The sequence below is a fragment of the Sinocyclocheilus rhinocerous genome, unplaced genomic scaffold (assembly GCF_001515625.1).
Source record: "Sinocyclocheilus rhinocerous isolate Xijiao unplaced genomic scaffold, SAMN03320098_v1.1 scaffold1493, whole genome shotgun sequence".
NCBI lineage: Eukaryota > Metazoa > Chordata > Actinopteri > Cypriniformes > Cyprinidae > Sinocyclocheilus > Sinocyclocheilus rhinocerous.
The window spans coordinates 1,291,324-1,307,153 of NW_015640467.1; the positions used below are offsets into that span (position 1 = coordinate 1,291,324).

The 15,830-nt window shown below is 39.4% G+C and overlaps 1 protein-coding gene and 1 long non-coding RNA gene across 2 annotated transcripts in view; both read right to left on the bottom strand.

Moving 5' to 3' along the window:
• Window positions 1-226: 226 nt before the first annotated feature.
• LOC107753080 (myosin-7-like) lies at window positions 227-13,200 on the bottom strand. Its single transcript, XM_016569180.1, has 40 exons — window positions 12,708-13,200; window positions 12,521-12,565; window positions 11,773-11,980; window positions 11,536-11,679; window positions 11,305-11,461; window positions 10,827-10,854; window positions 10,640-10,742; window positions 10,447-10,539; window positions 10,291-10,354; window positions 10,111-10,209; window positions 9,923-10,026; window positions 9,662-9,800; window positions 9,458-9,576; window positions 9,207-9,356; window positions 8,945-9,115; window positions 8,520-8,829; window positions 8,336-8,415; window positions 8,001-8,206; window positions 7,766-7,889; window positions 6,558-6,694; window positions 6,225-6,480; window positions 5,878-6,120; window positions 5,620-5,796; window positions 5,401-5,546; window positions 5,215-5,305; window positions 4,742-5,131; window positions 4,500-4,626; window positions 4,279-4,397; window positions 3,902-4,098; window positions 3,643-3,826; window positions 3,383-3,548; window positions 3,154-3,278; window positions 2,118-2,143; window positions 1,972-2,035; window positions 1,666-1,869; window positions 1,279-1,575; window positions 1,029-1,133; window positions 857-952; window positions 641-775; window positions 227-341 (listed from the first exon to the last, which is right to left on the bottom strand). Exons 3-40 carry the CDS (start codon window positions 11,971-11,973, stop codon window positions 321-323), a joined length of 5,598 nt encoding a protein of 1,865 aa, XP_016424666.1. The 5' UTR covers window positions 11,974-11,980; window positions 12,521-12,565; window positions 12,708-13,200; the 3' UTR covers window positions 227-320.
• A 2,256-nt stretch (window positions 13,201-15,456) lies between these two features.
• Window positions 15,457-15,830, bottom strand: part of LOC107753052 (uncharacterized) — a 4,256-nt gene continuing 3,882 nt past the window's right edge. Inside the window, exon 3 of the long non-coding RNA XR_001641428.1 lies at window positions 15,457-15,521. This is a non-coding gene — a long non-coding RNA (uncharacterized LOC107753052). The remainder of the gene's footprint in view (window positions 15,522-15,830) is intronic.

A 15,830-nucleotide genomic window follows, 5' to 3' on the forward strand; every position in this document is an offset into this window, starting at 1 on the left:
TTGGAAAATTTGCAAAGATAAACTCATTTAGATCAAAATGTATTTTGAATAATTGAGCAAATGGATGACTAATGCAAAACCAATAAAATGTAAATATATACACAAATATATGGTTTACTCTGGGAAGCCTGTACGTTCCTATTAATAGGAAAGTGCCTACCAAATATCAAATAACTCTTTAAATCATTGTTTTGAAATATGACAGACCACAACAAAAAAAGTTTCATCTGCACACTTTATTCTAAAGAACTACAGGTAATGAAGTCAAGAAGCACGGAGTCAAACCAAACAAGCCTTTCAGAAAGATGCAAGTGAGAGCTTCATTCTTCATCGTGCCCTTTCTGTGAGAGGGAGAGGGAAGAGAAAGAAAAGAGTTTGGAAGGTATATATGTTATTTGTTTTAGTTTTTCCAATAAATCAAATCTTAGACTCACTTTGACGCTATACACAAGGAGACCCATAAAAGACAAAAAAAGCTTTAGGTCTGAAAAGTCTAGAAACTCATATTTACAAAATTCCAAATTACAAAAGTTCTCTTACTTTGAATGGTGAAAAGGTTAAACATTGTTCATTGCTCCACTGAGTCTTATAGTCTAAGATAGAATCACACCAAATATTGCGTAAAATTGAGATAACTTACCTTAGATCCTGTGTCCCGACTCTTAGCTCTCAGCTTGTTGACCTGAGATTCAGCAATATCAGCCCTCTCCTCTGCTTCATCCAGCTCATGCTGCATTTTACGGAACTTGGCCAGATTAGAATTAGCCTGTTCCTCCTGATTAAAACAAAAGGTTGTTGGCAAAGACAATGTACAGAACAGTATATATACAGTAAAGGGATGACGAAATGAACTCACCGCCTCCTCAGCAGCTCTCTTGTAGGACTTGACTTTCAGCTGGAGTTTATCCACGAGGTCTTGAAGGCGAGCCAGATTCTTACGGTCTTCCTCAGTCTGTTAATAGACCTTTGATTATTTTTGGTCTGGGTGGTTTGAGGATAGAGAAATCGTATTGAATAGTGAAAGTGACCTGGTAGGTGAGCTCCTTGATGCGTCTCTCATATTTACGAACTCCTTTCACAGACTCGCTCGCCTTTCTCTGTTCTATCTCCACCTCATTTTCCAGCTCTCTCACCTACCCAAACCGAAAATGTATACATTTTTTAGAAATCTATTGATCTCTGAACCCAAATTCTCATAACTAATATTCATCTTCACGAAAGTAAGGCATTTTGAATTAAAAAAACTAAACAATTAAGAACTGAGTTTGATAAACTAACCCTGGCTTCCAGTTTCTGGACCTGCTTCTTGCCTCCCTTCATGGCGATCTGCTCAGCTTCATCCAGACGGTGCTGCAGGTCCTTGATGGTCTGCTCCATGTTCTTCTTCATGCGCTCCAGATGAGCGCTGGTGTCCTGCTCCTTCTTCAGCTCTTCTGCCATCATGGCAGCATCAGTGATGGCCTTCTTGGCTTTTTCCTCAGCATTCCTGCACTCCTGCACTGCCTCCTCAACCTCAGTCTGAAGCTGAGTATTATCTCCCTCCAGCTTCTTCTTCTGATTCAGCAGACTGGTGTTCTAAACATAGACAATATTGACATTCATATAGTTTCTAGATGATATTGTGAGGGTTGCTACTTGTGTTTGTCTAGTACAGAGCTGTCATACCTGAGAATGCAGGAGCTGAACTCTCTCACTGACATCCAGCAGTTCCTGCTCAGCCAGTTTCCTTCCTCTCTCAGTCTGTTCCACCAGGGATCTCAGCTCATCCAGTTCAGCCTGCAGCAGATTGTTGCGTCTCTCCACAATGGCGATGTTCTCTTTGAGATCATCATTACTGCGAAGAGCGTCATCCAGCTGCAGTTGGACATCCTGGAAAAAAACAAGTGTTACAAACGAAAATACTGAAGAATTTTGTTAAATTTTCACTTTTTTAACTAACAACATTTTGGTTTAAAACATAATCTAGCATACTTTGAGATGTCCATGAAGACCCTTGAGTTGCTTCTGGGCTTCTGAAGCCTGTCTGTTAGCCTGGCTAAGAACTTAGCCTTTAAAAAGTACTAATAAGTTTGATTTGTTTATTCTTTTCAAGAAGTTCTAGTGCAGTGGTCGCCAACCCGTTGATTGCTATCGACTGGTTGAGCTCCCAAAAATAACAGAAAAATACATTACATTTCTCCAGTCTGTGTAGTGTATTTTTAATTATACTTATTTTTCTGTTATTTTCGAAAGCTACTGGGACAGTGATAAAGAAAAATACATCATGCCTGAGTCCGTAAACAGGATGTTAACAGAGGCCAGACACGCTGAAGACGGACGCAAAGAGGAGAAAATACTGTAGCAGGCAGAGCAAACTCGCTGCTCAAAATACAGGAAGAAAATATAAATATTGAATTGGGGGTGAGTGGTTATATGAATATATCACTGAAAGGAACTGACTGTCTTCAGAAAAGTTTTGATTGCAAATGCAATTGCATTTTCTTCTCCTCTTACCTCCGTATAAAGTAGTACTTATAAGCACAATGCTGCTTTGTTTACAGCGGCAACCAAGGAAACACTGTATCGTTGCTGTTACATAAGGGCCACCTGCTGTCAGAGAGTGAATTTGCATCTCATTCAGCCCGTCTGCTGTTTCTGTTTCATGCAGATATGTTTTATGTTGCATAATTTCACAAAGATAAAGTCAGATCGTTCCGTTTTTGCTTTAAATTTTTAAATTATACAATCTAATTAAAATCAAAGCAACTGCTCATGCAACATGTGTGTAGCATCTTTGTTGGATCATGATTAAAATGCAGTGGTTGCCTCTAATTTCAAATGGCTACAGATATTTTTGTTTAAGGCCAGTTTGTTTGTTATAGAGCAAATAAACAATAAATAAATTTGCTTTAAAAAAATCGGCTAATTTGCTGGTTAAAAACAAAACATCATGAAACATCATGATCGGTGCATCACTAATTAAAATACTAAATAAAAGGCTTCAAATTGGAAGGACAATCTGGGCTGTCTTTTTCTATCAGTTCTTCAATAGGTAGATATTGTCTTTCATAAAAGCTGAGGTCAGGGATATTGGGCTTAAAAGGTTGGTGACCATTGTTCTAGTGTATAGCTGGAAAAACTAGACCTGCTACATCTACACATAACACAATTTACCTCAGCTTCCTCCAGAGCTGCTTGAATTTCAGTTTTTTCCTGCTCCAACTGCTTACGAATTTTCTCTAGTTCATGAATGTTCTTTCCACTCTCACCAATTTGTTCAGTGAGATCAGCAATCTCCTCTGTTTTTTAGGGAAGATAATATAGGTTAATGCATAAAAAGTCAAGAGAAATATTTACATTTTGTGATATGTGAATTCTTAGATGACTAATAAACAAAGGGCACCTTGGAGGTTCTTGTTTTCTCTCTTCATGGTCTCCAAATGATCCAGAGACTCCTCATAAGAGTTCTTCAGTTTGAACAGTTCAGTGCTCAGAGATCTGGCTTCCTTCTGGGAGCTTTCCAGCTCACTCTGAGACTCCTCATATTTCTGCTTCCATTCAGCTAGGACCTGTTTGATAGTTTCAAAGACTTTGATTAGCTACCATTGGAGATTGATGAATACTGAAAGATTATTTATCTATAAGTAAGCGTGTTTTATTCACCTTGTCAAAGTTTCTTTGCTTCTTGTCCAGAGCAGCAGCAGCAGCATTGGATCGCTCCACATCCACCATGAGATCTTCAATCTCATTCTGCAGCCTGTGCTTGGTCTTCTCTAGTGAGGAGCATTTAGCATTGACTGCTTCCACAGCTTCTTCAGCATCTTGCAGACGCTGGGCAAGTTTCTTCCTTCATGAATAACAGAATCAGTCAGATGTTTGTATGGTATGCTACATGGAAAACCCAAGTATTTCTTGTTCATACTTAGCATCCTCCAGCTCCTCAGTCCTCTGGATGGCATCAGTTTCATACTTGGTTCTCCACTGAGCCACCTCAGAGTTTGCCTTGGACAGACTACGCTGCAGCTCAGCTTTGGCTTCCTGCTCCTCCTCATACTGTTCCCTCAGCAGATCAGCATCATGACGAGCAGACTGAACTGCATGAGCCAGGGCATTCTTAGCCTAAAAGATATTTAAAATTAACGTTTTCTGTTATGGAGAATGGCCCATAGCTGTAGCATAAGACTAGTCTCTTTGAGGGGTGTGGGTTTGAATCCTGCTGCTCCTAGAAGAGCTTATTGGGTGACAAGGCAGTGCAGTAATTAAGGTGAATGACTTTGTGGGTAGTAGTAGTTGCAATACCTTGACTTCCTCCTCTAGTTGTCGTTTGAGGTCCTCAATCTGCTGGGTGTAGGACTGCTTGCCTCTTGTTAGCTGAGAGACCAAGGAATCCTTCTCTTCCAGCTGTCTAGAAAGCTCCCCTAAATAGAATTATAACCATTATATTACAGAAAGTAGTGTGTGATCTTAGGAATGTGTTAAAAAAAACAACAAATAAAGTAATAGCCTATCAGAGTACATACCATTTTCGGTTTGCAACCTAGCTTTTTGCATGGTAAAGTTATTGATGCTGCGTTGTCCTTCTTCGTATTTTGTTCTATATTCTGACATCTGGTCCTCGAGGGTCCTGCACATTTTCTCCAAGTTTGCCTGGATACATATCATATAAATGAATATGAAATACAGAAGAAAGAGCACATGATTCTAAAGAACAGCTGAAGTGAAGACAAGTAAAAATGCTAATGTGGAAACAAGTATTCATCACCTTGGCCTTGGCAAGCTGCTCCATGTTGGAGACCACATCGTCCAGTTCCAGTCTGAGTTCACTCTTCTCTTTCTCCAGCTTCTGCTTCACTCTCTGAAGGTTGTCAATCTGCTCTCCCAGATCAGCTACACTGTCGGCATGTTTCTTCCTCAGTGTAGCTGCAGTGGACTCATGTTGCAGAGTGGACTCTTCAAGGTCTCTGCGCAGTTTCTGTAACTCTGCTTCACGTTTCTTGTTCATCTCGATCTGGGCAGCAGTGGCTCCACCAGCCTCCTCCAGCCTCTCGCTGATCTCCTCCAGTTCTCTGGACAGATCAGCTCTCTGTTTCTCAACTTTGGCACGAGCAGCTCTCTCAGCCTCCAGCTCTTCCTCAAGCTCTTCAATACGAGCCTGGTATTGTAAGGAAAAGCAAAGTTAAAGCTAGAATTCCTAACTGTCCAAATATGTAAACTATTAAGAATGATGAATTTTACCTGCAACTCCTTCAGTTTCTTCTGGAGTTGGGCTGCCATTGCTAGTTCATCTTCAATCTTGCTATTGAGCTGGCTGATCTCAAAATCTTTCCTGTGTTGCAGAAAATATTTAATAAAATATATCAATAAGGACTCTGATTGTTATTAGTATTGTGGTAAAATTATTTCACCCCCTGGAAAACACACTTTTTAATCCTCTCTTCCAGTTGTTGTTTGTCATTTTCCAGGTCCATCACGCTCTCTTGGGTCAACTTTAAGTCTCCCTCGAGCTTCCTCTTTGCCCTCTCCAGGTCCATACGAAGTTTCTTTTCCTGTTCCAGGGAACCCTCAAGCTGGAAGGACAATAGTATTTAGCATTTTTGTTTCATGGTTAATTTACTTCAGAAGTATCAACAAACTACTCACATCATCCACTTGTTGCTCCAGCTTGGCTTTGGCTTTAGTGAGTGTGTTGACTTTGTCTTCCTCACTCTGGAGGTCATCCAGCGTTTGCTGATGGGCCTCCTGCAGAGCTTTCTTCTCCTTGGTCAGCTTAGCAATGATCTCATCCAAAGCTGCCATCTCTTCTGTCAGGTTTTTAACCTACAGAATTGTGTAATTGTATCAGGAGACTCCTAGCAAACCAATCTTACATCTCAGACATGTTCAGTGTTGAAAACTGACCTTGTTTTCAGTAGCATGTTTCTCTTTCTCCACTTTGGCCAGAGTGAGTTCAAGATCATCAATGTCCTTCTTGAGCTCAGAACATTCATCCTCCAGCTTTCGTTTCTTGGCAGTCAGCTCAGCATTCATTTCTTCTTCATCCTCCAGTCTCTCAGTCAGCTCTTTGACTTTGGCCTCAAACTGGATCTTGTTCTTGATCAGACCCTCACATCTCTCCTCAGCATCGCAAAGATTATCTTGCTCCTGTTTACAGATACAGAAAATTATTTATATTCATACTAATGTCTTTGTAACTATACTTTTTAATTACACATTTTATTCATTGATTCATGAAATCATGAACTTACAGCTTGGACTTGAAGTTGTAGGTCGTTCTTCTCTTGGAGAAGAGTAACCATCTTTTCCTCAAGCTCCTTTCTGCGAGCTTCAGATTTGGCATAAGCCTCCTTCAACTTCAGGAATTCTTCCTTCATGTTGGCCATCTCTTTCTCTGCTTCAGCAGATCTCAGCAGCGGTTTGATCTTGAAGTAGAGCTTCATCCAGGGCCAATTCTTGACACCCATGAAGGCACGTACGTTCCACTGGATCACAAGCAAGGCATCTCTGCCAAATAAAACAGTTTCTGTTCCTTTTGTCTCTTTCTATTGTGTATTGAAAGATTTAGATGCCCACCCAGTTACCTTCGTTCAACAAGCTTCTGGAACTCAATTCTTGAGAGAAGACCACGTGATCTAGCTTGAAGATTGGTGATGATGAGAGCAAGACGCTCGTCTCTCATTTCTTCAAGGGTACCCAGCAGACCAGCCTTGAAGAACACCTTTAAAAAGATGTTATGTCAGTGACCTATGATTAACACATAGACAGAACAGGCAGTCTGTCAAAGTCATTAGTGCACAAACAAACAGATAAATGCTGAAATTGCCTTAGAGCCATGGTACGCTTTTCACGTATGTCAGCCTTTTAGTTCCTTACTTTTACAGCAGTTGTCTCAGCACATTAAACTGGGATAGACGAACATATTATAAAACTGAAAAATAGGGGTTGCACCGACTAATTAACTAGTCGACTTCAGTGCTCTGCCATGATGCTTTAAGCTTGACGTCGACTAGTCGCTGGTCCTATAGATGGCGCAGCAGTATAAGAAATCTTTGAAGGACTTCCACATTTATGCTCCGTTTCCAAACAGTTAAAATGACAAATAAATGCATACTCTGAAAGCGCTCCACAAGACATGTGTGATTATAGTACTGGATGATCGAAATGTAACGCACATACATAGGCTACAGACAGTAGCTCGTACATCTCATTCAGCACGGAAATGTACTGTCAACACTGTTCTGTGATTTCTCAATAAAATAGCTTAGAAACTGAAAAGTTCAAACATATATTTCTTAATAACTAAATCCCACAGCTTCACTACTACAGTCGTGGCCAAAAGTTTTGGCAGTGGCATAAATTTTGTGTTTTGCAAAGTTTGCTGCTTAAGCTTGTTGTGGTGTTCATTCACATTGTTTCTAGATTATTGTGTATTGTGTTGGATCATCAAGAACTTCAAGGAGAGAGGTTCGACTGCAGTGAAGAAGTCTTCAGGATGTCCCAGAATGTCCAGCAAGCGCCAGGACCGTCTCCTCCTGAGGAGTCAGCTACGGAATCGTGTCACCACCAGTGCAGGGCTTGCTCAGGAATGGCAGCAGGTTGGTGTGAGAGCATCACAAGGTGTTTGTCACAGCTCCAGACTTATTTGTTCATTAATGACGTCATCAGCGACTAGTAAACTTCAACTCGACTTTCATCACATAAAAGTCGACTTTAAAAAATCAGAAGTCGTTCAACCCCTACTGAAAAAACTACATACAGAATTACATAAATTCTAATTCTAAACAAATACCTTAGTATGTCCAAACTTGTACTGGTTGTGGTCAATATCCAAAGAGCCCAATAACTTCTCAGCTCCTTTCCTGCTGTCAATGAACTGACCGTCTGGGATGGTAGCAGGGTTCAGGATACGATATCTGTTGTTGCATAATAGTTGGATAATATTGGATAATAATTATTTTTGGTGAAGTGCATACATTTTTCACCCAAGTGCAACTCAGATGTCCTGTATTCATAAGTGAATGTACCTCTGCTTGAAATCTCCATACAGGATCCTGTTGGGGAAGCCCTTTCTGCAGATTCTGATGCCCTCCAGCACACCATTACAGCGCAGCTGATGCATGACCAGAGGATTCTCCATCGCCCCAGGAGTCTTAGTCTCATTTGGAATGATGCAGCGCACAAAGTGAGGGTGAGTTGACCTCAAGTTGGTCATCAGCTTGTTCAGGTTCTCCTGTTGGTAGATATTATCAATCACTCTGCCAACATATATTTTAGGTTGTCATACTCATTAAAGAGATTAAGAAACCAAATCATACTATATTACGGAAATCATTTTAGTGTGTAAAACACTATATGTTACCCGGTGAAGAGCAGACACGGTCTGGAAAGAAGAGCCCTTTTTCTTCTTCTCCTTTATTTTGCCGCCACCTTCCGCCAAGGCTGTTGCAAGAAATAAACTGTTTTTTCTTAAAAATTAACCTTGAATCAAATTCTTAATTGTCTCAGATTTTTCCCCCTTTGACATCAACAAAAAAAAAACACACCTGAGTCAGCACTAGCATAATTAGCAAACAGGTTAGACAACAGTTTCATGGTGGACTTCTGATACAGGCCAACAACCGTCTCATTAAGAGGGTCCTTGTTCTTCACCAGCCAGTTATTGATGTTGTAGTCAACTGTGCCAGCGTAGTGAACCAGGGCGAAATGAGCTTCTGGTTTACCCTTGACAATCCTGGGCTTCTGGAAGTTGTTTGATTTCCCCAAATGGTTATCATAAAGCTTAGCTTTGAATGTTGCATCACTGGCTTTGGGGAACATGCACTCCTCTTCAAGAATGGACATGATACCCATGGGCTATAGAGAAGGCAGGTTTATACATTAAAACAAACCTTATGTAACTTGAAGCAAAAATGGATATTAAATACAGCTTAAAGATGAGATGTTCAGAAAAAAGGCTTTGTACACCCACCTTTTCAATGAGATCAATGCAAGCCTGCAAGTCCATGCCAAAGTCAATGAACACCCATTCAATACCCTCCTTCTTGTATTCCTCTTGCTCCAACACAAACATGTGGTGGTTGAAGAACTGCTGCAACTTTTCATTAGTGAAGTTGATGCACAGCTGCTCAAAGGTGTTGAACTGCAGGTGGAATAAATTGTATAATCACAATGACAACAGTAGAAAAAAACTAAAGTTCTTAAATAACAGTAATCAGTAGATGTAATCTTACATCAAAGATCTCAAATCCAGCAATGTCCAGCACACCAATGAAGTACTGACGAGGCTGTTTGGTGTCCAGGGATTGGTTGATTCTCACAACCATCCAGAGGAACATCTTCTCGTACACTGATTTGGAAAGAGCACCAGTGGCATAGTACACCTGCCCAATAAACATTAAAATGTTACAGAAAAATAAGCTTTTATGGTTAGGTTAACAGTACGTTAATGATGAGGTGATGTAAATCACAAAGTAGTTTCCACCTGCTGGACATTCTGTCCCTTGGTGACCCACTCATTCCCTACTTTAACTCTTGGGTGGCACAGAGCCTTGATGAGATCAGCAGAGTTCAGGCCCATCAGATAAGCTGATTTATCAGCATCTGACATGAATTAAAAAGAAGGTTGACTAATGAATCTATCAACCAATAACTATGCATCCTGTCAGCATTTTCTCCTGATACCAACCCTCAGTCCCATCAGCCTCTGCCTGTTCCTCGCGTTGCTTCTGCTTGAACTTCATGTTGCCGTAGTGCATGATGGCACCAATCAGCTTGTAGATGCCGTTCTTCTCCTCTTGGGTGAAGCCCAGGACATCAAACGCTTCCTACAGCAAATGTACAGTGTGTCTAATAATTCATTGCATTACATTGAATGTTATATGGACTTCAGTTCTAAAACTTGAGAAGTCAAGTATCAACAGATTTACGCATGTTTTGGATAACGCACATCTGTAGCCATCAGCTCGTCAGCATCATTAATAGAGGCCACTTGTGTCTCTCCTTGAGAGATGAAGGCGTAATCGTAAGGGTTTGCTGTGATCAGCAGCATCTCTGAGAGGAAGAACACAAGTCACTCAGACATCATGTTGTAATGTGTCATAGGCAGGTCTTGCTGTTACTCATTTTTTTGCCCACCCAGCAGCTCCGGTTTCTTCTGAGACAGGATCTGGTAGAAGATGTGGTAATCTCTCTCAGCCTTGAGCTGGAAAGTCACACGAGACTTCTCCAGAAGATCTGTCAAGGAGAACATTTACTTTAAAATCATTAATGCATTGTGCATTATTTTAAAATGGAACCAAGCATTGGTTTTCTTACAAGTTTCTATATCCGCAGAAGCGAGTTTGCCATTTGCAGCAAAGTGAATGCGGATAAACTTGCCCTGTTTAAAAACAAAAAAAATCACCATGTCTTCTGTTAGTAAAAGCAGTTCTTTAGTTTGTTCTACAGTTTTCAACTATTTCATTCACTTACAAATCTAGATGAGTTGTCATTTCTGATGGTCTTGGCATTGCCAAAGGCCTCTAGAGCAGGATTACACTGGATGATTTGATCCTCCAGAGTACCCTAAAAAACACAACATTTGAAATTTGTGTATGATGAATGGAAATTAAACAAAATGCCAGTCCAATAAGTTTTATTTTAAATTCAGATCTTCTCCGTTTACCTTTTTTTCACTGGTCTCCTTCTTTGAAGGACCAGCAGCAATGCTGGCAAAGTACTGAATGACTCTCTTGGTGTTCACAGTCTTTCCAGCACCAGATTCTCCACTTAAGGTTTAAAGGTAACATGTTAAGAACTGCACTACATTTTTTTAAACTATTATAGAAAGTGATAAACAGAAGCAGACTTACGTGATAAGAATCGACTGGTTTTCTCTGTCTGAAAAGGGCAATAACATATGAAATAACATTAGTTACTGTATGTTCTAACCAAACTAAAATTAATGCATTTAATAAAAAGCAACTAACCATATAATTGTGCATAGTTAGAAGCTCGAAATTGATAAACTTCAAAATGGGGAAACCACTTCCAATTATTTTATGTTAGTGTTGTCAAACGTCATATATCAAACTATTTTTCCATTATCTGTCACTTGATAGAAACTAGTCAAATTAGGCAGATGCCAACATGGACAAGTTGTGTGACAGTCTCAAAAACCACAAACAAAACTATGTAAAGTAGAAAAATAGTGCATACGAGAAAATCAGATACAAGTTTCAACACACAGTTTTCATTTATTGGTATTCATTTATTTTGGTGTCAGGTTGATGTGATATCTGGGTCCTAAACTAAAACCAGTCAAGAACCAGTGGTGTCAAGTAGACGCACCTGACAGCATGTACTGGTAGGCGTTGTCAGAGATGGAGAAGATGTGAGGAGGAGCTTCACTCCTCTTCTTTCCTCTGTAGGCCAGAACGACTTCCTGGTTGTACACTGGCAGCCACTTGTAGGGGTTGACAGTGACACAGAAGAGCCCAGAGTAGGTCTGTAAGAGATTCACAGCAGCTTCAGATCTGCTCATACGTGATAAAGTGAAACTGTGAGTGTTTTAAGACTCACGTAGATCATCCAGGCTGCGTAACGCTCTTTGAGGTTATACAGCACAGCGGGCTCATGCAGGAAGGTGAACATCGCCATGTCCTCAATTTTATCAAACTTTGGCGGGTTCTGAGGGTGAATATCAGCTTCTTTCACAGTTACGGTCTGTAAAAAGCAAATATTCCAACAGTTATTACTCAAAACGATAAGTTCCTCTAATGTAATGAAGTAATACTCAAGAGTTCAACTTTTACTTACTTTGCCTTTTTCCGTCTCACAGGTGACTTTATCACCTTCCCGACTCGAAACGGTTCCTTTCACATACTCCTCTGCAGCATCAGGAACAAAACATTCCCTTTTCATGTCAAAGAGGCGAGTTTGGGCCTCCAGACGCTCCCTGTCTGACTTCCTGAGGTACGAAGCAGCAGCTCCAAACTCCGCCATCTGGGCATCCCCCATCTTTCACCCTGCTCAATTAAATTCAATTCAAGTTTATTTGTATAGCGCTTTTTACGATACAAATAGTTGCAAAGCTCACAAGTGCATGCACACAGATTACTATATATATATATATATATATACTGTATGTATGTATATATATATATATATAGGAGCCTATTTGGATGCTTAAGACACATATAAAACCAGATATATACCACAAATTTTAAAGAAACAAAACAAAAACGGTGTATCCAATATTTCACTAAACTCAAACAGTGAAAGCTTAAAAATGTTAAAAAAAATAATAATAATAGTACAATAAATATATAAAAATCAATTTTAAAAGTATCTAAAAATATACAGGAAACACTAGGGTTTTTTTTCCTTACTGCTATGAGGCAAAAAAAAAACACCTCATACATATAAGTTATTAAAAGGTGCTTCAAGCCACAATCAGTCATTTGACCCTTGTTAATGAAGCTATATTGCTGTAAAACCAAATGTACAAATTTCGTTATCAAACACATGCATTACGACCATGAAACACTAATGTGAGGTGCATTACCTCTTGACAGCTGCCGACCCAGAAAGTATTACCACAAAAGCTCCCCTACAAGCAATGCGATCAGAGATAATGGTTCAAAATCCATCACCATGAATTACAAAGTTATTAGAATTCCAAATAGAATTCAAAATATTGATTAAAGAAAGATTTCAGCTTGCTTGGTGACTTTTAAAGAGTTGCATATTACCTGTTCACAAGTTGTAGGCTTGAGGGAAAGTTGAATGGCCGAAGCTGAGGATCCTCTCAACAGTGTGTCCTTCCTCTCTTTTATAAAGCCACTATCCATCTAAATAAGGGAGTTGGCACACTGTTATGCCAAACTGCTATTGTGTTTGGTTCAGCTGAGGTAGGGGAGGGATAAGCATAGTTTTTCATAAGCACCAATCATTCCACCGCTGCCAACAACATCCCATAATGGATAATAATTACAGGAGGACAGTTAAAATCACCAAAGACAAAGCTTTCACCATTAAGTCCTGTTTGTATTCGAAATATGATAAAATCATGATTAAGCATGATTTTTGCCCCCCAGCCAATCTGAAAAATACAACAGCTTGTTGCATCATAAATATGTATAAATGCACATATAATTTTGGAGTTATAAGTATATACCTTTGTTTTTGTTCTAAACTAGCTTTGTAGATGTCTAATAAAGTCACAGGCTAATAACCAGACAGGTAAGTAATCCTAATAAAGTAACTGTTGAGATTCAACCATGGCGTTTGCTTTCTTTCATTTTCTCCTAATGCATCAACATCAGTACATCAACAAAGCACTATTTCTCATATTTTAAAGACACAGACTTCATCTATATCACTTGTTTTGATTGATTACTGTATGCAACAAAAGGAAAAAATGGGGATGTAAACTCTTCATCCAATTTTTGCTATTCATGGAATCATTTTTTATGATGGAATCAATTACTAAGGACAACAGAAGTTTGAAATGTCAGTGAACAACTGTGGTGAACACTGAAGGTCAGTGAGCGACAGATGAGATGATTCCTTGCCTCATTGTCACAGGATCGTCCCCTCATTTGTCCTTGGGTACAAAGATAACCCTGTGAAATTCCTGGAAAGTGACGCCCATTGACTGAGAATCACAGGTTAGCACTTCCATTTATGTAACGCTGTGGAACGCTTCACTGAAAGACAAATATAAACAAAGGAAGAGTTATGGACCACTTTGTTTTATTGCAGTGGTGAAACTAAAGCGGTGATGGCCTTGCTCTGATATCCTGTGCATGCGTCCACCATCACAAGACAAGCGAGACATATGAGGTATCGTCTTTCTGTCGGGTCAAACGTTTGGTTGCCTGCCCAGTACTGCTGCATATGTGCCTCTGTCATGGTGAGATTAAACTAATAAAACACAGTTAGCTTTCTTATTCTGATCTAGTTCTGTTGTTGATCTTTTACTATTGTCATTTGGATGGTTATAGAAACTAAACATTTGAAATCACTAATTAGGGAAGAAGTGTTTGTATAAAGGCTACTTGCCAACAGACAAGTATGGTTTCAATCAGTGTGACAATGAAGAGGAGCTATAATTAGATGTTCGGCCAAGTGAAGGCAACCAAGCAGCAAATGTCAGATGTTAACAAGGTGCAAGTGTTCAACAAGTGAGATCGTTTTCATTGTGCATGCCTTCATAACATCTATAACCAAACCCTCAGAGACTTGAAATCTCCAGGCAAGAATCTCATAAGGACGAGCAGTCGATTGATCTACAGGATTTACAGTACGAGAGAGGTTGCAAGCAGCCAGCTGTCTGAGAATCATAATGGTAATTCAATAGAGCTACGAGGCTAAATTAGTCTCGAAGAGACTATTATTTGATATTGTCTAATGTTATACTGAAATACATTTCTATTTAAGGCTGTCACTAACGATTATTTTGAAAATCGCGAAATCGGATAATGTGGGAACCCTGCATAAGGAATTTTGTTTTTGTATAGTTGATACACTTTTAATAGCGGCTTGTGTAAACATTAGGGGGCGCTATAGTAAAGCTTTGCAGGATAAACAAACTGACCTTTGCGACCATTACAGAATCAGGAGCTGCTGTCCGGAGTGTTTTTATGGTGAATCATTGGCCTCGTCTGAAATGAGCTCACCGACAAAAACTGAAGAGCTAAAAATACGCAAACCAGCAAAATATTGATGGACCAGAGGTACAGCAGAACATTCAACAACACCAAAGTCTGAATGCATTCAGCTTGAGACTTTCAAAGCACATATTCACTTCTAATCACTTGACAAACATACGTGATTTCACCAGATTTTATTTGTAATTAGACTTGATTAAATATTAATAATTACAGCATTGTTTAGTAAGTGTGCAATCATCAGACTTATTACTATTATCCTTTATTATTAACGTAGTAGTAATAATAATAATTCAAATTATTACTAACAATTCAGAACTATTAAGTGCATTTTAAAGAATCTAACACAAAGACGCGTTTACAAGAGAAAGCTACATAACTCATGTTTCCAATGTTCCTTATTTCATAATCAGACTGAAAATGCAATAGGCATAGACTAAATAGAAAGACATCAGACACAAATAAATCCTGACTGTCAACATTCAAATGAACCTGTGCGTTCCTTCCCTCTGCTATCATACTTGTCATCCTCGATGTTTAAGGTAAGGAACAGAGAAATAAGGGATGCTACGAGCAGTGTTATTTCCGTCTGCCTCATTAGAGGAATATTACAGGTTTATTGCAACTTAAGCTGTCAAATTATTCCACAAAATTGTTCTGCCGCCTCCCTTAGTTTGTACAAAACAGGATAAGTGTGCACAGTAAAGAATGGATGTTGCACTAGAGGAGTTAAAAGCAGAAATATGGAGGATATATTTTTTGTAATTCGCTTCTGTAATTCATCTGCGACAAAAAATAACACCTGGCTGTGCAATAGAGACATAAAATGCCATGAGAGGAGAACTGAGGCGGCCCACGCAACCCAAAGCCATGACCGCTCCCACACCACTTCCTCTGTGGACACAACAATGGGACGTTAAAATCGCCACTTTCGTGGTGCGTTTCTAAAGCAATAAGCCCCAAGAAGATGTGGTTTACAGTGAATTTATAACAGCTCAGGGGCGTTAGTTGTTGGGCTTATTGCTTTTATAAAACGGTTATAAGCAGTACGGTTTCACAAAATAAAACAGAGCAAATAAAGTGTAATGATATTAATAAAAACAGTATTCTTCCACCAAACAATGTAGTTCCTCAGAATCAGTTGTGGTTGAAACAAAGTGGTTGCCGAGCAAAACACAAACGTAAACAAAGGTGTATGTTACT